At 38.1% G+C, this 24,195-nt stretch overlaps 2 protein-coding genes across 2 annotated transcripts; one reads left to right on the forward strand and one right to left on the reverse strand.

Moving 5' to 3' along the window:
* Nucleotides 1-21,660, forward strand: LCA5L (lebercilin LCA5 like). Its single transcript, XM_027786113.2, has 6 exons — nucleotides 1-4,376; nucleotides 5,861-5,998; nucleotides 8,008-8,101; nucleotides 11,632-11,741; nucleotides 12,038-12,157; nucleotides 20,801-21,660. The coding sequence occupies exons 1-6, from the start codon at nucleotides 3,954-3,956 to the stop codon at nucleotides 20,816-20,818; spliced, it is 903 nt and encodes a 300-aa protein (XP_027641914.1). The 5' UTR covers nucleotides 1-3,953; the 3' UTR covers nucleotides 20,819-21,660.
* On the reverse strand, nucleotides 15,917-24,142 carry GET1 (guided entry of tail-anchored proteins factor 1). Its single transcript, XM_055802551.1, has 5 exons — nucleotides 23,892-24,142; nucleotides 21,667-21,832; nucleotides 20,234-20,301; nucleotides 19,281-19,395; nucleotides 15,917-17,592 (listed from the first exon to the last, which is right to left on the reverse strand). Exons 1-5 carry the CDS (start codon nucleotides 23,979-23,981, stop codon nucleotides 17,519-17,521), a joined length of 513 nt encoding a protein of 170 aa, XP_055658526.1. The 5' UTR covers nucleotides 23,982-24,142; the 3' UTR covers nucleotides 15,917-17,518.
* Between the last annotated feature and the right edge of the window lie 53 nt (nucleotides 24,143-24,195).

The raw sequence follows: 24,195 nt of genomic DNA on the forward strand, positions 1-24,195 counted from the left end.
TACAATTACACTTCTTTTAAATTACATTAATCATGGAGAAAATGTATACATTACAGGAAGTAAACTATGGTTTCTATTTCCATTGAAATGGTAGTACCTTGTAAATCTTTAGAAAATAGATGCCAGTATCATAGAAAATTCTGAGATAAAAACTAGTATATTTCATGTTGCAGTTTATTCTGGAAACAAACTCACCCACTTACTATAGACCACACAATTATTTTAATGGGTTAAAGAGTAATGACTGTTGTGTGGGTTTTTTTAAAGGTAGCTTAGTATTTCTTAGCATCATTTAATATAGCTGAACACTCTTTAGTATTGTTTGTTACCTGTAAACAATAGCACTGTGATTCCTGATAGGTTTTGGAGGTCAACTTTTAAGTCTTCTACCATAACACAGTTGTGAACTCCAGAGGATTGTTTCGCCCATATTTTAGTGGTAGAAGAGAGTAAGTCAGAATGTGGCACAAAAAGCAGGGATGCTGAAGATTCCCCAAAGCATACAAGTACAGAAGCTGCAGCTGTAGCAGAGGTAATGATTGTAGGTGATGCAGTAGAGAATACAGAAGTGAAAATTCTCATGCTAAATATACTAAAGGCTTTGTCAGTGACTTGCTCTGAAACAGCTAGAAACATCAAACACTTAGAAATATCAGGAACTGAAAAGAAGAAAACACTGGAAAAAGGAAAAAAAAGAAAAAGAAGGGAAAAGGACAGCTTATCTTCCCCCAGAATTATAAAAAAGATACTTTGTTTTCTGTTGGTAGTAAAATGAGGCTTTCTTGAGAAATATAGCTGTTCCCTTTCTTTGGCATTTTTTTCAGTAATTAGGAAGACAGGGGAAACAGTTTTTCACTGAAGAAAAATAATAAATCAGGTTTCAAACGCTAGGAAGGGGAGGGAAGAGAGATGGAGATTTCCTATTTTACAGTCCTTGGCAATCCTAGAGACAGGATGATCACCTGAGATGTGGAAGCACCTTTACAATCCCTATTCCTCAATTTTAATCTGAGGAACTGAAAATGGCTTTCGCACATATACTGCAATTTCTGCTTTAGACTACGCATCACATGATGAGTATGAAAAAGTCTTTCCTGAGTAATGTTACTCAAAAATTATATGTCTTCACAAAAGTGTCAGTTTTGAGAGAAAAAAAAGCTATGTTTAGGCTAGCTTAGTCATGGTGCATCATGTAAAATTAAGTTTGTGCTTCAATGGAAAGACCATACAGCACAAGTGTATTCCATTTACATAAATGTTGACAATGAAGAATCTCTTCATGTCTCCATGTTTTCATAGCTAGACCCATACATTCTTAGATCCCACTATGCCACCTCAAAAAATGAGTGTAAAACCAATGACCCTTTTCCTGCTGTGCATCAAAATTTCATCTACGTCTACCAAACCTACAAGATGCAAATCCACCAAAAAGAGAGAGAGAAAACACTAATTATCTCTTCTATTATGTAAGTTACATGCTGCTGTCAAAAAGTCATACTGGCATGAAACTAGCAGACCAGCAAAAATAACCAGATTTTGTAAATCTATTTAGCAGAAGAATCATTATTGGCTAGTATCTGTGTTGGATATTTTAAGTGGTTCTTTTTGCTTGTTCATGGCTACTTGAAATGATCAGTTTCCCAGGACCACAATTACAATCTACATTTTCACCCCTTACAGATGTTTGTAGAATTTTTGTGAGCTTTTGCAGGAAAGTATTTTGCCTGTTTCTTTTGCATCCTTTCATTCCATTCTGACAAAATAAAGTAGTAATGTAACAGTGGTTCTTACTCTGCAAATATTTGTGTGACAACATTTGTGGTCATACTGCAATCTTCCTGCAGTGGAGTTGTATTACAGAGAATATGCAGGTACATGCAAGAGGAAACAAGCTTGCATACCTTCCAATTACTTTGGTTTTTACCTCTGGTGACTTTTTTCCACAGCACCTGTTAATTTTGTTCCCTGCAGGTCTTGAACATGTATGACCTCAACTGACTGCTGCAATTTCTTTTGTTTACTTCAACCTCCATGATCGTCTTTCTTAATCCATTTAAAACATATGCAAAACCCCCCAGCCCCACCCTGCCCAAATCACAGCCTCTCCTCCTTTTGATTCCTAATCTCAGATTCTTTTTATCCTTTCCTTTTGCTATCACATTGACCTTGGTTGTCTGACCTTGTATGTCTCTCTCTGTATGAGCGAGGTCCCACCAGCTTGCCTCTGCTTTCTCTCTGTCAGCAGGGCCATCAGAACAAAGACCATCCACTTTGTATCCTGAAATAGTGGTGTGAATCAGGTGTTACAGGAATAAGAGCAAAGGACAGACAGAATTGTATAACCGACCCCCTTCATACTCTTATAACTTGCTTGCCTCGCACACCAGGTGCATGGGTGTCCGGCCCAGGCCCGACTCCAGCCCCTGCTGTGAGAAGGGGAGGAGCAGAGCTGGGCTGAAATTGCGCAGAACAGGAAGGCTGGTGCGGCTGCTGCCAGCAGGGAAGGAGAGGGAGAGCAATAGGTGCTGCTGCTGCAGGGTAGAGCCCTTTCCCCACTGAAGCCACTGCCCCAAACATCTATGTCTTCTTCGATAACACTCTTTCCATGGCTTTCCACTATTCTGAAAGCAAGGAGGCCATGGTGTGGTGGTGCCATAGGCAATGTCCACCCTACTTTTCCTACCACCAATTTTATGTTGCTTCGCATCTGCGGTGGAGTATGCTGGTTGGGGCCTGCTCTTGTAGAGTTTCTGTGCAGAACACCATTAAATTCAACAGAAGTGCTTGAAAAGATCTGTCCTTTTCCTCTGGTGTTTTTAGGTTAGGACCTTGTCTATTTTATCCACAAAATGTTATGTGATCTATAAATTATTATAAAAAGCTTCTAGCAAAATACTGTGAAATGTCGAGGGCTATAGTGAAATTGAATATATGCCTGAAAAAGGGGAACACACTCAGATTTAGAGTCTTGGCTATTTTCAAATTCTAATTATGTTTCAGGAAAGGAAAATTAGAGTTGTTCACTCAGATGCTGGCCATAAAGAAGAGCAAGTGGCAGTAATGCACTTGGAATGCTAGCCTATAAAGATTTTTTTCAATTGCTTATAGAAACAGTATACACAACTGCATAACAGTTCTATACAAATAAGCATTTAAGGTTTAAAAATTCAACTCAAAGCTGACTTGAAAATTCCAGAAAGCTGGGTAGAAATCTTAGCTGCAGAGAAATTTAACCATATGCTATTGTGATCACCTTGTTTTCTGAGTTCTTGCATACCTGTAGATTACAATGTTGTTTTTTTCTATCACATCCCTATTCAAAGTGTAGGTGCTCCCTCTTGGGAATCTTTCTAGATGGACTGAATGTAGTTCATCAGTCTCCAGATCATGCCTACATTAGTGAACTGCATGATTTACAGAAAGAAGATTTATTTCCATTGATGGTGTTAACATGAGCATACTTTACCAAGTTATTCCCAGAGTATTATTGCTGTTTGCCTTAGAAGACACCATCTATGTAGTTACCCTTATTAATGGAAAGTGAGCATGGTGGCTGTTTCGAACAAAAATGGCTTGAGAGAATGAAAAGAAGGAACCTTGACCTCCTATAAACCTAGTTAGCTACAGCACAGTGCAGCCACATAAATGCACAGAGATATGAAGTCTTTAATGGCTTTATCTGTGAAATACTTGAACATTGTAGTCTTAGTATAGATCTTGGACATTTTGTCAAATATACCACAGTTAAGTAGCTTGGAAGACCAGTAGATGAGCTTATGTGAGCAGTAAAGACATACAGTGATTTTGTTGCCTCAAATGATTGCTATATATCAGTGTTGGTTTACTTTGGTCTGAATGCAGGAGGAAAACAATTCCCGGCTGAGAAGATACCACAACAGAATTCTTCATTTTTAAGCCTGCAGAGTAGTATGATTTCCCAGTAAAAAAATATAATGGCTCAGCAAATATCGTCGGCAAGACTTCACAAAATTAAAGAGTTGAAGAATGAAATATTTGTTTTACAACACAAATTAGAAGCATCAAGCTTAGAAAACCATATTTTGAAACAGCTTCAGTGTCGGCACTCGAAAGCAATAGGTAGATACAAAAATTCACAAAACAACTTGCCGGATCTTTTAGCAAGTCATTATAATGAGGTGAGAGCTTTAAGGAAACTCCTGAGGACATCTCAGGAGGATGAGAGAAAGACATCCAGGAAGCTCAGAAAAGTTGAAGCAGAGCTGCTAAAAGCTAAAGATGCTTTGCAGACCTTGCACATGCTTTCAGAAGACAAAGCTCTTGCAGAGAGAGAGGAACTTGAGCACAGATTGTCAGTCCTTACAGAAAAAATCGAAGTGAATGATAAGAGAATACAGGTAATATGTGCATACCATTGTATTTGTTCAACAATAATAGCAGAGGTTTCTGTGCAAGAATAGTGGAAAGTTTTTAGCTGCTTCTTGTTAACATTAACAAACCTGATGTAATCCTGTAGCATTGAACATTCTTTTTAATCCAGTGCTGTCCCTGAGTGTAAGGTACTAAAAATTGCAGTAGTACCCCCTTCCAGTGTTTTAAAATCTGGCAGAAATGTACGAGTAGATTGTCTGGGAATAAAGATCTTTTAGGAATGAAGTTATGTGCCTTAACCCTGTTAGGTCAGAAACAGTATATAGTTGGAGAGCAATATTCAGCAGAGTATCTACTCTGCTCCCTGCCAGCAGCATGGGGTATCCAGGCTTGCTTGGGTCATCTGGCCACAATAGCACGGACCTGAATTTACCACGGCAAAGCACAGGATTAGTCATACATGGAGACCACCAGGCTGCTGCTGCTGTATTTCCTTAAACAAGCAAAGCTGACTTATCTGGAGCTAGCACTGTTATTTTTACATAGTGCTTGTGGGCAATATGGACATGCCTATATCTCCTGTTCACTAATTACTGTCACTCACTGTAGTTGGCTGTAGAGCATCTGCTGAATTAAGCAGTAGTCCAGTGTCCTAGATTTTAGGATTGATTCTATTGTTGATTTATTACGCAACTGTAGTAAAAGCCTGGTGGGAGTTCAAAAGGAGGTAATTCAGCTCCTTTTAATATCTCATGCTTCTTTACTTTTATTGAACCCTTCGCAAAAAGACAGGAATACAGTTTTTCATACAAAAGAGGAAGAGTGAAATTTCCATTGTCCTCCAGGAATTAATTTCTATTTTCTATGGGGTATATTATGCATAAAATTAAATAAAGAGCCAGGTAGTGTTACGAGGCATTTCACCATCTGAAAAGCTAGGTCTGAAATACATTTATTACAGGAAAGAAAATGAAAATATTAGCAACTAAATTCAGAACCTCTTTTGAAAACTTTCTATTTACACAAGTCCTAGTGAGAAGCTATAAAGAGCATGAAGGATTGGGTGTCCACCTTACAGTTTTAGTAACCATAACTTCAGTGCATGGCACTGGGTGCTGATGATAAAGCACTTCATCAAGTACTCAATAACTTATCTAGTTTTCATTTACACTAAGTCAGTTAGTAGATCTCAGTGTGAACAGAAATGTTGTCTTAACTTTCCAGAGATTATTGTATTCATTAATCCATGAGAAAGGTTAGCCTTATTTGTTATGTTTGAATGCCAAATATACTTTCTTTTTGTTTAGCAAAATTAGGTTTTAAACCAGGTTTTCTCATTTTTAAAGTAATTTTGCAGATGCTTCATAATTGCGTGCATTGTTTACAATAGAATAAAATCATTAGAAGCTTACTTTTCATTATGTTTATTTTTTAAACCTGGTAAGAACTGAAATTTTTCAACAGTCACACTGTGTACCATCCATATGGTAAAATATGTAATCTTTTTAAGAGCCTAGAAAAGCAGCTGAAGTTGAACAATAGCACCTTTAGTCATCAGCTGGCAAATGAGAACAAAAAAGCTGTGGAAGCTGGGATAATTACAAAGAACTTGAAAATGGAAATTAACTCTCTTCACCAAAAAATTAAGGTACTGAAGATTTTAAACAGGTTTCTGTTCCCGCAAGAAAATTAAAGTATTTAATGTTAGCTGTTGCTTTTGCCTCTTTTATATTATTTAGTAATGGGATTTTTGTTTCCTAGTTGAGTCTATAGTCTACCAAAAAAAGACAAAATATCATATGATGAAATTATTGTAGTGTCTATTTTTCAAAAGTTCAAAGTAGTTCAATAACTAATCGAAACAGAGATTAATGCGTCACAATTTGAACAGAATCCACACCAACTTGTTACTCTTTTGATAAATCTAGGTCAGTATATTCATCTACTAACTTTAAATGAGCTCCCTTACAGAAACCCTTCCAAATCAAAATGAGCCAAATATTACAACCTGCAAAACTAGAGCTTAGCAAAAAGACTTACATAAATGTTTCAACAGTTTGTTTAAATTCTAGCTTAGTTTTTAGACAAATATTTTTGGGACAGGTATGTCCAGTTTAGCACTTACTGTAATGCTTGTAAGCCAAACACACAGAAAAACCTAAAAGTGACACTAAATAGAAACTGAAACTAAAATGCCATGAATGATATGTCATATGAGTTGTAAACAAGAAAAACAGTACATATTCCAAAAAACATGAAAACCCTTGTGGCTTTTTAATACTTTAAATTGTGTTTGTAAGTGAAACAATATAAACGCAGGTAAATATAAAAGTATATTTAAAAGTAAAAAAAAAAAAGTATAACAATATAAACACAGATAAATTGTACTTTTTTTATTTCTGTGTGAACTGACCAATCTATCTGCTAATCCCACTAGGGATATTATTTCTAAATAATCCCACGAGGGATATATTTCTAAATAGAATCAAGTATCTGTTGTTATGGAGAGTTTTCCCAGACATTCTGAAAGGCAGAACAGGCAGCTCCTGATGATTCATGGAGATCTGCATTTCTGTACATGGGCTTTGTTTGTCCCTCTTACTTATGTGTCAGGTCCAGAAACCTTCCTACTGATACCTGGCAGCAGCCAGGCTGCCCAGCAGCAAAAGCCCAGTGAGCTGTTCGGAAAGGAAAAAAGTATAGTGCTCTTCCCAGTCTCCATATCAAAGTCCCCAAACAGTACTTGCAGTGCTGTTTCCCTGCCAGAGTCTGATTTCCTTCTATATGTGCAGATCTGGGAGACAGGAGTAATTATAGTCCCAGGAACACTAATGTAAAACTGTTCCAAAATACAAATTATTCTAAAGTACAGTTCTCAACTTTTCTCTAAAATGTTTTTCTATCTCATGTGTTTTCCACAGTTTTCTATGTGTCCACCTCTCTTAATGTTATATTTAGATTTACAAAACCTGTTGGTTTACCACAAAGAAGACCGGACCTGCTTATTAACCTTATTTCTGTGCCAGAACAGAATTTATTCTTACACTTTCATAGTTTTGGGCATCAGACTAATTCAGACCGTTCAAGGTATTCAGACACACATTAAGGACAACCTGTATCTCCAAAGTAAATGCAGCTCCTGTTTTTCACACTAAAAGCTGATACGGTGAGAGTGTTACTGAAATCTCTGTTCTGTGTTTAAGATAGATTTCAGTAAGGAAAGAGGACTCTTGCTAAATAAATTTTAAACGTATGCCTGTGAAGTTTATGTCACCTCCCAATAAAACAGAACTGAGCATATTGTAACCAAAGGCACTGAATAAATAAATTTTAAAAACAGGGAGTAAAGGCAAAAATGACTGTCTAAAAAAAATAACTCAGAACAACAAATGAAAAACTCATTAAAGAAGAATTAGTCTTCTGAAGAGTGTGTTACGAAAAAGATCATGTAGGTGTACAGATGTGTTCTTAGCCTTAAAAAGGGAGAATTTTGATTTGGCTTCTGAAAGAAATTGACAAATCCTATTTATGTAAATGCCGACGGTACCACATGGCCTGGCACAAAGCAAAATCACTGACAGTTTTCCCCAATGTGGCAAAAGTAAGTTGGTAAAAAGTAATCCTCAACACATATTAATCGTGTTTATTTCTTCATAGGAAAAGGATCGGCAACTTTGTGTAAAAAATATCTATTCAAATTGGATGCCTAAAATCCCAGAAGACAAAAGTGATCCAGTACTTCATGAAAAACGTACGTGTGTATTAATTTTCCTTTTTTTGTTTAGTTACGTGAAACTTACATTGATTTATGACTGGGAGGTCTATCCCAAAATAAAAGCCAATATAGTACTTTCATATGAGCTAAAAGTATTCTGTTACATGTAATTTAAAGACAGCTGCTTGGTTTTTTGCTCATTTATTTTATGAATACAAATATATGACCTGTTTTTAACATTTAACCCAATTGTCATCATGGATAGCATTTAGCATGTGTAGTTTTAGTATACTAACAATGACACAGAAGTAGTGCTGCTATTGTGTCTGTTTGCATCAAGAGCTGTTTGCCTATTTGTTTTTTACAAAGTGAAGATATCAATACACAAAGCTTTGCAGACTAATTTTTGTTTGAGCTGCCATTGACTTGGCCTGGAGAAGTGGCCATTGTAGACCTAGAATACCCACACATGGCTTGCTAACTCAAAGCACCTCACAAACAACCCTCCTGTAGCAAGTTCCTAGTTTTAGTACAGACTTTCAAAGTGCTTTTATATAAGCAAAAATAATGACTTTGATTGTGTCTTTAAAAACTGTTTTCTCATCTTTAAAATCCTTAGACCTTGTAACTTGCGAATAGCAGAGATGCTTCAATGTCCGTTATTGAAGCTCCTACAACTTGCATTTTGTTGGGGTGAAAGGAGAAGAGGAATTTTCAGATACAAGGTTTAGGAATTTTAAAGGAGAGTCTGATGATGATACTGTCAGCTTATCTGTGAAAAGAGAATGTCTATCCTTCGTAGTCCTTTGGTTTTTAGCATAAGTAAACTTAAATGGGCAACCAGAGATCTTCATAACCCAGTTATTGTATATCCTCTCAATTAGCTATATCCACAGAATTAATGTTATTTAGAAAAATGTAATAGAATAATAGAAAAGAACAACAGAAAAGTCTATCATGAAAGCAAGCTCTTTATTAAAGAGTATTTCTTTCACATGGATGCTCAGACAGGTATTGGGGAGGAGTATCTATTATATGCAGTCTTGTCTGTCAAATGTTCCAGGAGCTGCAACTTTGTGTGGGATTCAGCTGCCTAATTATAGGCATCCAGTGCCATTTGAGATGCTCTTGCACCTGCCTGGCCCTGCAGTTGTTGTTCCAGCAGGACACAGGCATCCCATCGGTGCTGCGTAGTATCGGTCAGACTTATGTGGATACCTTGAATACTTGAGGGCATCTCAAATAGCATGAGGTGCCTGTGTTCAGAGAAGTGGGTGCCAGCCCTTGAACTGAAGGGAGCAACAATTACAAATCATACATGCCAAGAACTTTTATGCTGCCAATGCACTCACTATATTCATCAAATGTTGTTTGGGACAAAGATGTTGAAGGAGATAGTTTTCTTGAAGCACTTAGAAATTTCTCATTGTCATATGCTTTAGTATCTATAATTTACAAATAAATGTGTTTTATACAGAAACAAATAAACAGATTTCAAGTACTTTCTTTCCCCATATTGAAAATGTTTTGCCTCCTACTCAGGATTGTAAACATGCTGTCAGTATCCTAAAGGAGTGCTTACTGCACAACAAATTTACACCCTTGATTCTGGATAATGATCTGAACATTGACTTTTCTGGATTAAGCACATCTTTAAAATACTGGTCAGATATTCTTGCTCCTAAACTCAAGGAGTCTTCATGTGGGTACAGAAAAGCACTTGAAATTTCCATGGTAGCAAGCACATCTGTTGGAAATACTGCATATGCCCACAGAATTCTTCAAATTATGGCATCAGTACAAACTATTATCATAGTCAGTTTATTTCTCTCCTCTTTGTTGCCTTTGCAAATCCATTACTCTGCCTTAATTACAAGTGAACTACAGGGAAAAGGTTGGTAATTCAAGTTGTAAAATTAAGAAACACAAAGTCCTACTTCTCATTCCAAGTCAGACACGTTTTTTTATGAAGCTTTAAATTCCAGTTTTAGTTACGTCACTCAACCAGCTGTGGGTTTTTTTACTCACATATGGATTTGTACAATATTATTATTTAAACTACAGGACTTAAATCACTGTTTACTATTTAAGTTATTTTCTTTAAGCAAGATAAGGGAGCTTAGTTGGAGAGAGACCTGATATTTTGTAACAAAGAGGCTTCAAAGTTGTCTGATCCTTTGGTATTTTTGGCCAATAAAGGTTTCATTCTTTGCCGGTTAATGGAAAAGATTTAGATGGAAAGTTGATTTAGAAACCTAAAACAGGAATTACTGACAATTCTTTTTTCTTTTCACTATTGATTTGAATTTTCCTATAACAGACTTAAGAGTTACTTCTTCAAGTAATTATTTTCTGTTCTGAGGTTGCAAGAATTTTTACCCAGCAGGAAAGAAAAAAATAAATGTGGGGCTGCATTTTTTAACACTCCTGATAAATACCTGAAAGTAACCTTGCTTAGGTTATCAGAAAGCTCTATGTACATAAATAAAATGGATCAATTGAATGAAGCCATTCATTTCATAAGCTCGGCATGAGAGCAAAATTTGCTTAGTTGTGGGAAGGTCACACCAGCTCATCTAGAGGTACAGCTCCCCCTAGTCCTGAATCCGAGGAACGCTCCGCTGGCATTTGTTGAAAAAGCTGAACTACCTACTTGGTGGTTGCCTTTCGAAAGGGAAAATTAATTCCCTCCACATCACCAGTCATTCCTTCAAAAGTAAGCCTCAGATTGGTTATCAACATCCTTTTTACCACCAAACATCAATCATCTGAAAATCATCATATTTATGGAGACTCTTCCTCTGATTTCAGAGCTCAAAACTGGGAATAAGGTCAAATGTTCACACAGGTAAGTAAGTTCACATATTGGCTCCTGTGCTAGCAGCGTTCTCGGCTACCGTACTCATGTCAAAATTAATTCTAAAAATAGAATAAAAGAACAATATACTCACCTTCCCCCTCCCATCTCCATTCAGCTATTTCTTTAAATGTTTCATTCAACCATTCTCTTGGAATGTCTTTTCAAAGAGCATAGATATTTCAGTGTTAAGCATTTCCTCTGAAGAGTTTGGTTCCATAAAGCCTTACATAAGTGCCTAACTTTGAGAAAGGTGAGTAACCAAGTTAGAAAGCATAAAAGCAAGCATGTTTATTATACTCTGTAAGATCTGAATTTAGGAACCTGAAAGCTCAGACCTCTTAAATTTATGTTAGAATATTACCCCACAAATTAAGCCCATATGGGCTCTAGGGTATACATACATTTGTCTGGCTCCACATGTTCTATCTGAACAGGACTTTGTAGATCTAAAACTTCAGCATATGATTTAGTGATGTACAAATGAAAATGCTCAAAAGTCTAGGTAGTTATGTTTGTGTTCCAGTTTCAACATTTATAGATTAGGCAGAATTTCATTATGGAAGGGCATTAAGACATACGCCAAAAAAAAAAGTTTAAATCCTAGGTCACATACCAGTATTATCAGTCATCAAAAAGTAGCTTTTGTTTATATCTACAATATAATTTTGGAGTCTGCTGTATTACTAACAATTGTCCTTTTCAATAGGTCTTAGTGTAAACAGATCAGTGCAAGTAGAGAAACAGAACTTTAGATCCCTGCTGCTGTCACAGTATCAAACTCAGGAAACAGAAAAAAGCCCAATTCAGCTAAAAAAGGTATGAAAGATCTGAATCCAATCCTTGTTTAAACTCTCAGCTAAGCTGTATGTTATTCCCCGAGTTTCAGTAACATGCCTGAATAGCCTGATCCCCCATCTTAACTTTCTAGGACATGGGTTTTGTGTGAATGTAATTATATTGCAGAAAATACACAGGACAAACGTTGTGATAAAAAATAAGAATATAATAGTAATAGAAATTATTAATATTTTTATAAGTTTTGCACTGTGCACTTTTAAAAGTCATTAAACAAGTATTCCCTCATTATTTGTACCTTTAATTACCAATTATAGGAGAAAAAGTCTTTAGAAGATAAGAATCAAATGAAGCATACATGGATGCCCAATGCAGAACAGAAAAGCAATCGACCAAGAAAACACCAAAGCCAGGAACTTTTAGTAGAGCACGTAGAGGTATATTTTAACATTTTCCTCAGAAACTCACTTGACGTTTTCAAAAGCTGAATGAACCAATGGTATTGGTAATTTCCATGTGCCTGACAGCCTTTAGCTGGCACCTGACTGACAGGAACTAGTTCAACAAAATCATGTATTAAGACACTGAAATCCGCTGCTGGCAGTGCTGCACTGACAGCAGAGCAGCTCCACAGCATAAAGCATCTTCATGCTGCTGTACTTCTAAAAGCAGTTCCTGGTCATGTTGGTAAAAAGTCCGTGCTTTATCTGTAAAAGTATACTTTAGTTAACAGTTTGTTAATTCCATGCTAAGCAAACAGTGATCTCAAATTGTTGGTTGTGAATCTTCATCATAGCTGATGTCAACATACTTTTCTGGCTCAGGATCTATTGCCAAGAAAGGAAGAGGACCTCTTCAAGGGCTGGGAGTATCTCCTCATTACAGTGATCACTGCAAATAGATTTTATCTAAATCTTTGCCATTGACTGTGTTCTCACATAAAAGCTATATTCAAAGGACTCATCTATAAACACCTTTATTTTGAAGAAATTCTAGAGAACAGAGCCAGTGCATCTATTCCTTTCAAGGCTTTATTTTTTTTTTTTTTCTAAAAAATTCATGTTATTTTCATTTGGGTAAGTCTTGTAGAAAGAACCAAGATCTGAATACTGTCATGCTAAATACTTCACAAATGTTAACAAACATAATGTGACCTACAGGTCACACATTTACAGAGGTGAAACAGGCTGTTGAGGTCACTTACTAGATCAGTAACAGAGCCAGTTATCTGGAATGTGTTAACTCCTCAGTTCTGTACTCCGACTTCCTAGCCTGCAGCCTTTCCAGATCCCACCAGATAACCAGAGTCAACATTTGTCTTTGAAATCCCCTTTTAAAATTGACAGAAAACACAAGTCTTCTGATTCTGCCTGTGAATCTTCTCTCTCCTCACTGTTTGCCAGACTCTCTTCCAGCTTTCTCCCACTGCTGATATTAGACTGACGTACTGCAACTTCATACTTCTTTAAGCTTGGACTTGATCTCATTTTGGAGGTAGTCTTTCAAGTCCCTCCAAAGCACAGAACCTTTTACAATTTATCTCCTACAGCAGGGAAATATTTACTATAGGCATTCAGTATACACATACCTTTTTCCACTAAACTCATTTATAGGTTAGAGTTGTATATTCCATTCTGTGTATATTCTGCTCTATGCAACCAGCAACTGTGCTGTCGGTTAAGGGAAAGAAAATCATACATACATTTAAGCTCCATTTAAAAACAAGAAAATGACAATTAGAGGTCAGATCTCATGTGGTCTCTTCATTGCACTGTATGTGACTTTTCTGGCCCTGTATTTAGCCACTACTGATTATATTCAGTGGCACAGTGATTGTGTTTAAATCTTGCTCCATCCTATTCTACTTACTAGTAAATAGCATTGTCATAACCCTCAAGATTGAAATACCATCAATAACAACAATTTAGGCAATGAAAAAGGAAGTGAAACTTGCTCTCATTAATGCTTCATGACTCTTTCTATTCCTAGGCAATTTAATAACATTCCTAAACCCCACAATATTTCATTTCAGAGTATTTCAGAGAGAGTAGACTGCTGACAGAAGAATACACTTGTTTGGAATTTATGAAAGAGCGAAAAAAGACAGATTTGCTTAAACAGGAGCTGAAGAAACTGATGAAAACTGAACAAACTCCTCAAAGTGACAGTGTAAAAGATAACTGTCAAGAGAAAGATACAGTGGAAGAATATGAAAAGGAAGAAAAAAAGCTAAATAAAAAATAAAACTAAATAACAGTGAGAAGGCAGAGAGTAAATGTGTAACTCCAGGTCCAAGAAACAAAACATCCATTAGGCTGACACCCCCACCCCCCAAAGCTACTGATAATTTGCATCATGGGCCTCTTACATCAGATACAAAACCAAAAAAAGGCAGTCTTTGCAACCATAGACATGCAGGTCAGGACTACAGTGAAACAGCTGAATCAAAAGTGAAAAATTCCTTTGGGCTGTATGAACCATCTTTTGGTAAAGATACCAAACCAAGGCAGAAGGACAGCTCCACTGAAGTGGAAGGCTGTGCTCATATAACATTTGCTGAAAGGAAATAGTCTTATGAAAGAACTCTTTGGACCAGGCTGTGTTTGAAGGGACAACCATTCAAGTTCTAACATGAGAGGAATGAAGAAAAGAAAGTGAAAAGATGCAGGATTACACAAACCACATTTCAAACCACCACTACTAGTTCATAATGTCCAGCATCTAACACTCATCATCATGAATAACCTCATGAGAATACACAAACTAATTATTTTGTTTGATAAATTTAATTAAGTACATCAACTTATCTTTCATCTAGAAATCTGGATCATTTAAAACATTTTTTAAAAGTAACGGGTTTACCTTCATTAAATGCATATTAAATCTTAAAAGAACCAACCATTTCTTTCAATAATTTTTCCAAAATGATAGTCAAATCAGTTGTCACAAAACCCCCACTCTTCTGTTGTTGATCCATGGGCATGCATGTGCATGCCTGTGTGTCTTACCATGAATGCCTTAACAATGACAACATTTTTACCTGTTATCAGGTGTCCTAGTCCTTGTTTTGTAATTTCCGGGTTTTTTACATTCCCTCTGCAATTTGGATTGTGAAGCTGATTATTTGTTAGGTAGCTGAAGTGAGCAATCTGCTTTCATAAGGTTCATTATTGCGTTAGTTCCAACAATGCAATAGAAGAAAATTTATTTTCTTCACTCCTGAAATAGCTTCCAGAATTCATACACAATAAAAATAATTTGCTATTACATTGTTTTCACTAGCATTACAAAGCTCTAAAGCTTCATTCTTTTCCACTGTTAGAACTTAGCAAAGCCGTTTGCCTGGTAACTTCCACAGCTGACATCCAAAGATGAATGTGCAAGAGAAAACTATTGTTTAGGAGAAGTCAGGCATATCCAGCTCTCAAAAAGCCTTTAAAAATCCTGCGTTTAAGGTTATGTAAGCAAGGGTAGGAGGATTATGTTTTGTTCTTCATAGTAATTCATGAAACGCTTGCTAAAATGAAGTTAAGAGAAAATTATGTATATTCTATTAATTTTAAAAGGCAGTAGCACTTAAAAATCCTTAAAAAAATTATACTGAGAAAGCTTTTATAGGTGATTGGGACATTTAAATCTGAAATACTTGCAGTGAAATTCAGTGGACAGGTTTCAAAGCATGACTTTGTGTAGTCAGAAAAGGAGGTATTTCTCCTCTACAAACTACTCATACTTCTGCAATGTCTTTACTGCTGTCCCAAAGCTAAATGCAAACAAGCGAATATAAGCCAACACTCCTGTTTCTACGGATGAGGGGATCAAAAGCCTTTTTGCCTGTACTCGCCCAAATGTTTGGCTAGAGCAGCCAACAAACTGGGTGTTTAGTGACCCCGTGCTAAGTGTGGATAAACAGCAGATACCACCATGAAAATTTTAAATGAGCTTTTCTTGACTTTACTGTGTTATACTCCCTAACAAGCCAAGCAGAAGTATCATTAGCCACATCTTTAGATTCAGAAATATGTCATTATCATTGCTAAATAATCTGTCCCGAATACAGAAAAAATTTAAAAATTAAATTAGTCCTTTTGGGGGGAGGGGTTGTTGGTTTGGGTTTTGGTTTTATTTTTTGGTGGTTTTTTTTTTTTTTAGGAAAGCTCTAATTAACATTGAAAAATAGATTAGAAAACCTGAGATGGGTTGAAAAACTTTTATTTTTTTAATAAAAAAACAATTATACATAACATTCAAACACATTTTTTTCTTGATGATATTTACTGCATCTATTTCCATGTTGGCTAAATGTAATCCCTAATATAAACATTTTTTTGAAAAATTTAACATTAAAAAATATTTCAGGCATATATCCACACAATGTATCATGACCTTTTGAACTGATTTCTAAACGCAGTGCTAATTATGGAGGGGCCCTAGCACCTTTCTTCCTGCAGGAAGGCAAAGGACCTGAAACAACACAGCAGACACATTCCACTGAACAGAGAGGGAAGCTGAAGCAGAATCGCCAAAGCCCTGCAGAGAGGGAAAGGTGTTCCTGTCAGCTTTGTTCAGGTTCATGTCAAAGAAAAAACGAGGTGTGGAACAAGAACTTTATACACCCACTCATTTGTCTTACGGGGCAGCAACAACAGGGTCACAGATCACCATGGCATGGAAGATTAATGCAACTTTGTCACTGTTCCACAGGCACGGTACCAGGAAGAATTCTGTTCTCCTTTAAATTCAAAATACCATGGCTGTTTCCTGTACCTAAATACAGCAAGAAGGATTTACTCCTAAACAGAAAATTGTTTTCCCTTGTCCTCCTGCTTGCTACCATTCTGTTAATACTTTAGACATCTGAATCGCTAATTTGCCTTCTTACATTTACATAGCTTTTTCGGGCTATTCTGGACCGTCATTAACATTTGCTAAAGCCTTTAGAAATTCAGTCCTCTGAAGGAACAGCACTGCCTTCTGCTTCCTCTTTATTCACATGGAGCTTGAGAAAGTTGGCCAGACCTTTCCTCCCAAAACATGGATGGAAATAATTTCAGTGATTCTCACTCAGTTTGGGAAGCAGAAAAAATATCAAGGAAGGAAAGGTCAGTTATCAGTAAAAGTAGGAAAAAAATTAAGTATTCAAAGAATCTTAAAAGTCAGGGAGGAAAAAGTATCCAGCCATCCTGTATTTGGCAACTGAGTGAGTCTCTTAAGAGATAAAAAGTTGATTTGCGTGTAGTATCAATAACGCATTTTCTAAGACAGCCAAAGAATACATAATTTCTACTGTAAAAAATACCAAGAAGGAAACTAATTCAGTCTACCCTAAGCCAACCAAACCACCTGCCTCTATCCTCTGGTACTACTTGTCACCAAATACAATCCCACCTTTGGATGAAACTACCATATTATACAAGAAACAACAAGGCTCCCAAATGAATTCCTAATGCCACTGCATTTCCAATTTAAAAATACAAATGCTACACTTTCAGATTTTGGTGAATGCATGCCATGACAAAGTCTTATGGTTCTGCCATGGTTCATACTAGTTGAAATAGACACAAAATAAGGTTCTATAAAGAGCAATGCTGTTCTTTGAAAACTGACCACTAAACTGAGAAACAAACTCAGGGAAGTTAAAATAAATCAAAAAGACTGACTGATATCCAAATGAAGTTACAAAGATGATCTCAGACCTAGTTTCATGAAAGACAACTGTTCCTTCTACTTTTTCTTATTCATTTAAAAAAGTGGTAATGAAAATGTAGTTGAGGACTCCATGGATTAGTGGGACTCCTTCAGCTGAAAGGGTGTAGCATGATAGCTACAACTTTATTACAAACCACAAGCCAACATGTAATTCCAACACCACCTGTAAGAGATACAAAACATGATTTAAGTCATTGCATCAATAACCCTGAAGCACACAGGCATCTGAGAACAACTTTGGAAGTGTAAAAAATGGAACAAATTAGTTACGAGGTGAACAGGAACAAAAGATCTTTCTTTTTATATACAAATGTCTCTCTCCAAGGGATGGCAGCTAACTCCATGCTGGTTCCAAGAAAACCTGAAGATCAGGGAGAACAGTACGAAATAACACGAATATGAGCCAAAGTGGGGTATATACAACCCACAGCTAAAAACATTTGCTATGTAACTAACAGAAGATGTCTGAAGGGCTGAAGTTAAAGGCTTGGCATGTAATGGAATACTTTGCTAGAACCTAAATTTAAGATTTGAGAGAGGTAAAAAGTAAATTTCCTCCAAAATTTAAATCAGTCTTTATAAGAGTAATAAATGCATACCCCACTCCTTTCGCCTTGCCCCCGTACAGCTATATAGAAAAATGCTACCAAGACCTTTGCTAGTGACTCAGAGGCCTTGCATTGCTGTTTTAAAGGGTCCCATCGTTCCAACTAGCAGCACAGAAATTTGTATTCTATGATGGAATAGAGGGTGAAGCCTGACTGGAATACACAGCACATCCGTATTGCAGGCTACATAGAATCATGCTACGTAGTTATCATGGAATACATAGCTATTCATAGCACACACGTGAAGAAACTACCTTTATGGTGATTTTTAGGCGTTTTTGTGTTCATCACCTAGAATTCAAAGCAAACTCTTTACTATGATTATCAGCCAAGACAAAAAAGGCTATTTGAAGGCAGACATGGAAGTGAACATTTTTAAATCCCTTCAAATGCTATTCAAATGAACATCTTCCAAGGACTATTCCCCTGCACAGCAGCAGACCTTTCCCTTGCCCTGGAGGCATGCTGGATACAAATCGTTTTCTAGACAGCTATTAAAGATACAATTCCAACAACATATTTTGGAATTCCTTCTAAGGCAGTTAGAACTTACAAGCCTATTGTGAACATTCACCAGCAGCATTTTATCTTGAAGGTAAATTTCCACACTACGTTGTCCTGTTATTCTGGCTGTCTAATTATTCCATTACACAGAGCCAGCACACTTTTCACTCAGAAACAGGCGTTTACAACCTGGTATGTCATTCTGATCATTAATTTGTTAAACTGCCAAAAAGAAAAGTATTTAATTAGGTAAAAATGCAACAGAGGCGTGATGGGGAAAAGGGTGGGAACAGACAAGACAAAATGCTAAGAGAGAATGTATATAAATCACTGTGGAGTTACACTACTATGAAACACCAGCAATTTCTAAGAAACACACAAAAGTGATACAGATCTATCAAGTATTTGCCCATTTTTAAACCCAATTCTACTATTTCACTGGACTCCTTGATATAAAAATATTTCTCATTTGAAATCTGCTCCAGGGTCTATTCCATATAGATAAAGCTGCTTTGTTTGAGAATAAATAAAAATGACAGCCAGTTTCATCACCAGTTAAATAAACAAGAGCTGAATACACAGGGAACAGCTAATCAAATGTTTGAAACTCCCCCCTGTGTTAGGGGACTCAGAACAAACAAACAGGAGCAGTGCTTTTAATATGTGTATGCTCTTCAACACCACATTGCTAGCATCCGCATGGGATTGGGATTTTTTTTTTCCAATGTGCAGTCCTTACCTGCTACCCCCGTAGGAAAGGCTACCAAGCGCTCCAGCGGAGCAAGCCATTTGCTTGGAAGCACTGTCACTGGCTCAGAATAGTACTTCCAAATCAGAGAGATCATCAAGGCAGCCTAGAATTGAAATTTTTATTAGCTTGGATACTAATACACATCAAAGTACATTTCCACTGCTATTTTGAAACAGTAAATTACAAATTCTAATCAAAGGGAATGGTTTCTTTGTTACTTTACATTGTTCTTAAGGAAGTTCAAACTGTTTTTAAACTCAGTATGGCCTTAAATTTCTACACAATATTAAGAGACAACAGTGAGGCATTGGAAAATACTGCTTTCTTTTGGGACCCTGGTTCCGATCTAGCATAGACAAACATAGGAATAGTAATTGTTTAATTCTGATGACTGTTTTTAGCCATAATCCTTGCTTGCTAGGAATCCAACTCCCTTTAACATTACCCTAAGGACATCTTCAGCTTGACCACTTATTAGTCATCCTTATTAGTGGACAACTCTTTGGCATTGAGTCTGAACTACAGAGACAATCTGATGGGGCACTGTAGGGAAATGCGTGGCAGGCCTAAGTGGAAATTTGCATCCTCAGCAAAAGTGTATTTTGTTTTCAAAACATAAGTAAAATATATTGGCATGATCAGAACTTTCCTGGGTCCAGTGCCATATATAATAATAACCCCAGACCCAAAACAGTGATTAAAGAGCTAGGACAAACTCCTATCTTATCTCAAAACCAGAAACAGCTAAAATGAAACTCAAAACTCCTATTCACAATTACCAGACCTTATCAGCAATATCTCTCCCTTCTATTTCAACAAAGTCTTTTGAAAGTCTGGCCAAACACCTGTGTGACAAATCAGCCAATAAACACAGGAGAGAACCGTTACACTACCGAGGATTTGGTTTAGTCATTTGTATTCATAATAAAATATTTACTTACTTGTAAGATGTAGAATACAATATTTATTACCCACTTTATTTTGGCTAATTGGGCAGTTCGTGCTTTCACTGTTAAAAGAAAAGAAAATACTACTCTGCATTATTTATAATAGTGAATTATACTTACTCAAAACTAGTAATTTATTAATATTTGACTCTTCAAATCAGGACATTACACTGTTTAAAAGTCTCATTTCAAATGACTCATAGCTATATTGAAAGTACCCTTCTGCAAGAAAGTGCTACGTCCATATCACACCATAGTTTCTTATTAATGCTACAATGAAAAGTTTCGAAACACTGATATATCGTAGAGAAATGTCACGTAACCAAGAGCACTACTCCCAAATGAGAACAGTCACTGTGGTTACTAATTTAAGAACCTGCTTCAGATGAAGCATAAAGTAAATTTTTCCCTTTACTAAAAGGGGAGAATGATGGCTTTAGCAGATGCACTTTTTGCCTTATTTCATTCAGGCACACAGTTTTGACTATTCCTTCACTGAATGAATCTTGGTCAGGTTTAGTGTTAAAACTCCTCATGCCTTCTGTTTTCCTTCTGTTACAGGACCTCAGACCAATATAAAGCAACCCAGTGAAGAAAGCGCATCTTCAAACATAACAGTGGCCTGAAGTTTTCTAAAACAATGTTGTTAGTTAAGTAAACTACTCAAATGTATTTTAATTGAAATTATTGGGTTAAGAATTATACTACTGAAAGCAATATAAAATTGCCAGTTGTAAATATTGTCCTTTCTCCAAGCAAGGAGCCTATAAACATCCATCCATTCTGCACAGAGGAAGCAGACAAAGCAAATCCGTCTTGTATCCTGTTCAGATCAGTTAGTGAATTTGGGCAAAAGCAAGAGCAAAAGCTCTGGTGCCAAAGGTTTACGTGTACTTTCTACCATGAGATAATGGACTATATATACTACTATAAAATCCTAATTGAAACAAAGCACTACAGTTTTATCACAGAAGCTGCTACATAACATCAAACAGGGTTGCAAAGTATCAGGAAAGATCTAATCTGGTTACCTTACAGATCTTAACATTTTATAGTACACCAACTAAATAGCCCCACCCAAGCAATGCATCCTTTTGCAGTGATACGAGATACGCAGCAGAGGACTTCCTCAACTTACTTAAAACATGATTCAGTGATGAGTATCACTGAGAAAGAGTACGTAATTACACAGCAAAGCCCTGGAAATTCTTTGAAAGAAAAAATTAAAATCTAAGTCACTTCCTTGTCAGTGTAGGCAGAACTACACAAAATTGGAAAACAAAAGGAAGCTCTCCAAAAAGTTTAAAGGAAAAAAACCAGAGAAGGCAACACTGGAAATGGATGTGAGGAGAAATATACTTAATTGAAGACACTCTCGACAAAATGTTTTTCAGAAACTAGAAAAGGGAGTAAACATTGCACTGTACCATGAGTTTTAAGCTTGTCAGTCATTTTGTTAATCTTTCTTTCCAGACGGGCATATCTAGCAAACTCATCCATCATACTAATGGTTGAGAGTTCTTGCTTCATGTTCTGAATTTCAGCTCTCATTTGGGATTCCTGCTCTGCATCCTTTTGTAACAATCTGGATATCTAAGAAGTAAAGAAATATTAACAGTTATTTACCCAGAACTCCATTGATATTCTTTAATATGTATAAAGTACAATCTCCTGTTTACACATTCAACAGCCTCTCATAAAAAAAGGCCCTTTCATCAAGACACAGGAAAACCTTGGCTTGACATCTGTTCTATAAGCCAAAAAATATTTACTCTCTTGCTCTGACTGAAGCAAGCCAAAAAGGGTTTTACCATCCCCGTAGGGCAGTGACTTTCAACTTTTCTAACTATGGTTAACTGCCTTTCCCTTCTCGGTTTCTGCGTTCATCTCCTCGTGTAATGTAAAATTCCCCACTCTCAATGATGCTTGCCTTCCAAGACCTGTCAAACCTCCCAGTCCCTGCCTGCTGCTGTGTCCTGAGCTGAACTGCTGTCCTCCCTCCTTGCAACTCTCATCATGCGCTGCTTGGACGATGAGCACCTGGCGTGCAGGAGAGGAAGGACCAGGGAAGCACTCCTTTTCATCACCACTCTTTCCAGCTCCAATGATGCCCCTTACCCATTCACCACTTCCAGCTCCAGCAGCCTCAGCGAAGGTCTCAACTAGTTAACGTGGAAATTTTATTCACTGAAGCCCAATTTTAGACCTCATCAATAATGCACAGCTCACCAGTCAGGAATTACTCCTCTCGATTATAGATTACCTAGTCTGGGCTGTTAGAAATGCACAAATTGCCATACTGGCTGAGAGGTGGAATCCCTCTAGTGCTGTATCTTCCCACTACCGCAAAACCAGAAACACAAATTTGCATCAGTTATTTTTCTTACATCTTGCCCATGTGTTTAAATGTGGTTTTCTTATAACTTCCTATTGGTTTCTTGGCTAAAATAATTTCCTTCTGACTGAAATGTAAAAAGGTCGTCACATGTTAGCATTTTCTCCCTTTCTTTCACTTTTTTACGTTCTTTTCATGAAGCACCACCTGCTTGTTGATTAATCAACTCTTTTTTTACCATAGAAATGAAGATACAAAGAACCTAAAATATTTTTCTTGCCGTTCCTTAGCAAATCTTTCTAACTTTCTCAAGACACGTGTAATTTTTTTCCCCACAAACTATGTTCTCAGTACTGCAATCAACAGCAACATTACACTACTTCCCATCATGAACCACAGCAGAACGTTGAGCAGAAATTTTTTCACTAGTCATCTACAGTAACACTGAGTCCAACTTCCCAAACTTCTAGGAGTAATTTACGTTGTAAAGGATTTTTATGCATCATCAAACAGTGTGCACTGAGGGGCGTGACAATGAAGTTATTCTCGTGGAAGAGCAGAAAGACGGGGATTTTGGCACACTTGCTCACATGTGAGTGTATTTGGCAGTTACACGAGTTTGTTGGTCTGTAAGTCTGTTACCCACGCTTCCACAGAAACGCTTAAGGTCAGACCAGGGGGCACCCTTCTCAGTGATTGCCACTTAAGGTTCTCTCCTATGATGCCCAACGCCTTAATCTCTGTAGCCGCTGATCTCCCTTCTCAGCAACAGACGTGTCCATCTGTCGAAAACACAGAAGGCTGCGCCCAGTTGTCTTTTGTGTCCCCTGCAACGTCCAACGGACCAGAGCCTCAGGAGCATCGTTTAAGCCGCTCGTCACCCAGCGCTCTGCCTCAAAGACCAGCTTGACAGAGGCTGCTAGAGTCACCCGCCCTCACGGCATGAGGTGTCACCAGCTCCAGCTCTTCCCAGCACCGGCCCCTCCTGCTTCTCCTCCTCCGAGGCGAGGAGCAGGACTAGGCCCTGCCGGTCACGGCTGGGGATGGGTTACGGGTTTCACCGGGCACGGGTGCCGGCCGAAAAGGCGCCGCCACCGCCCCAGCCCCCGGGCGCGCCGCTCGGGCCTCGGCCCCACCGCCCCCTCCCCGTCCGCCGCTCGGCACGGCGGCGGAGATCGGGCGGGCAGAGGCAGCCGCACCGCCCGGGCCGGGGGGAGCAGGGAGGAAGGCAGCAGGCGCTTGGCCGCGGCCCCCATGCGGTAACGGCGGCGGCCCCCTCCCGGCGTGGGGCGGGGCAGGCGCGGTGACGTCACTTACGATGGAGGAGCAGGAGGGCAAGAGGATCTTGAGAGCGTTGCAGAGGAAGACGGAACTCAGTACCAGCAGCCAGGCGCCGCTCTCCGCCATGCCGCGGCCGGGCACGGCACGGCACCGCTCCCCGGCACTAACCAGCCTCCCGGGCGGGCGGCACCGCGCCGCGGCCGCAGCTCCCCCACACGCGGGGGACAGGGGACGAGCGCCTGTGCGAGGGGAAACGGGGACAGGTGCGGCCACGTGACATGGGCTGGCCAATCCGGAGGCCGCGCCCCGGGAGGGGGAGGCGGTGGCTAGGGGGGAGGTC

This window comes from Falco peregrinus, chromosome 4 (genome assembly GCF_023634155.1).
Source record: "Falco peregrinus isolate bFalPer1 chromosome 4, bFalPer1.pri, whole genome shotgun sequence".
Classification (NCBI taxonomy): domain Eukaryota; kingdom Metazoa; phylum Chordata; class Aves; order Falconiformes; family Falconidae; genus Falco; species Falco peregrinus.

Coding starts and splice junctions, on each gene's coding strand:
- LCA5L (XM_027786113.2), top strand. CDS start 3,954: ATGGCTCAGCAAATATCGTCGGCAAGACTTCACAAAATTAAAGAGTTG. Junction 4,377..5,860: donor TGAATGATAAGAGAATACAG/GTAATATGTGCA, acceptor AATCTTTTTAAG/AGCCTAGAAAAGCAGCTGAA. Junction 5,999..8,007: donor CTCTTCACCAAAAAATTAAG/GTACTGAAGATT, acceptor ATTTCTTCATAG/GAAAAGGATCGGCAACTTTG.
- GET1 (XM_055802551.1), bottom strand. CDS start 23,981: ATGGCGGAGAGCGGCGCCTGGCTGCTGGTACTGAGTTCCGTCTTCCTC. Junction 19,396..20,233: donor TTGTATTCTACATCTTACAA/GTAAGTAAATAT, acceptor TTTCAATTCTAG/GCTGCCTTGATGATCTCTCT. Junction 17,593..19,280: donor CTTTCCTACGGGGGTAGCAG/GTAAGGACTGCA, acceptor TATCTCTTACAG/GTGGTGTTGGAATTACATGT.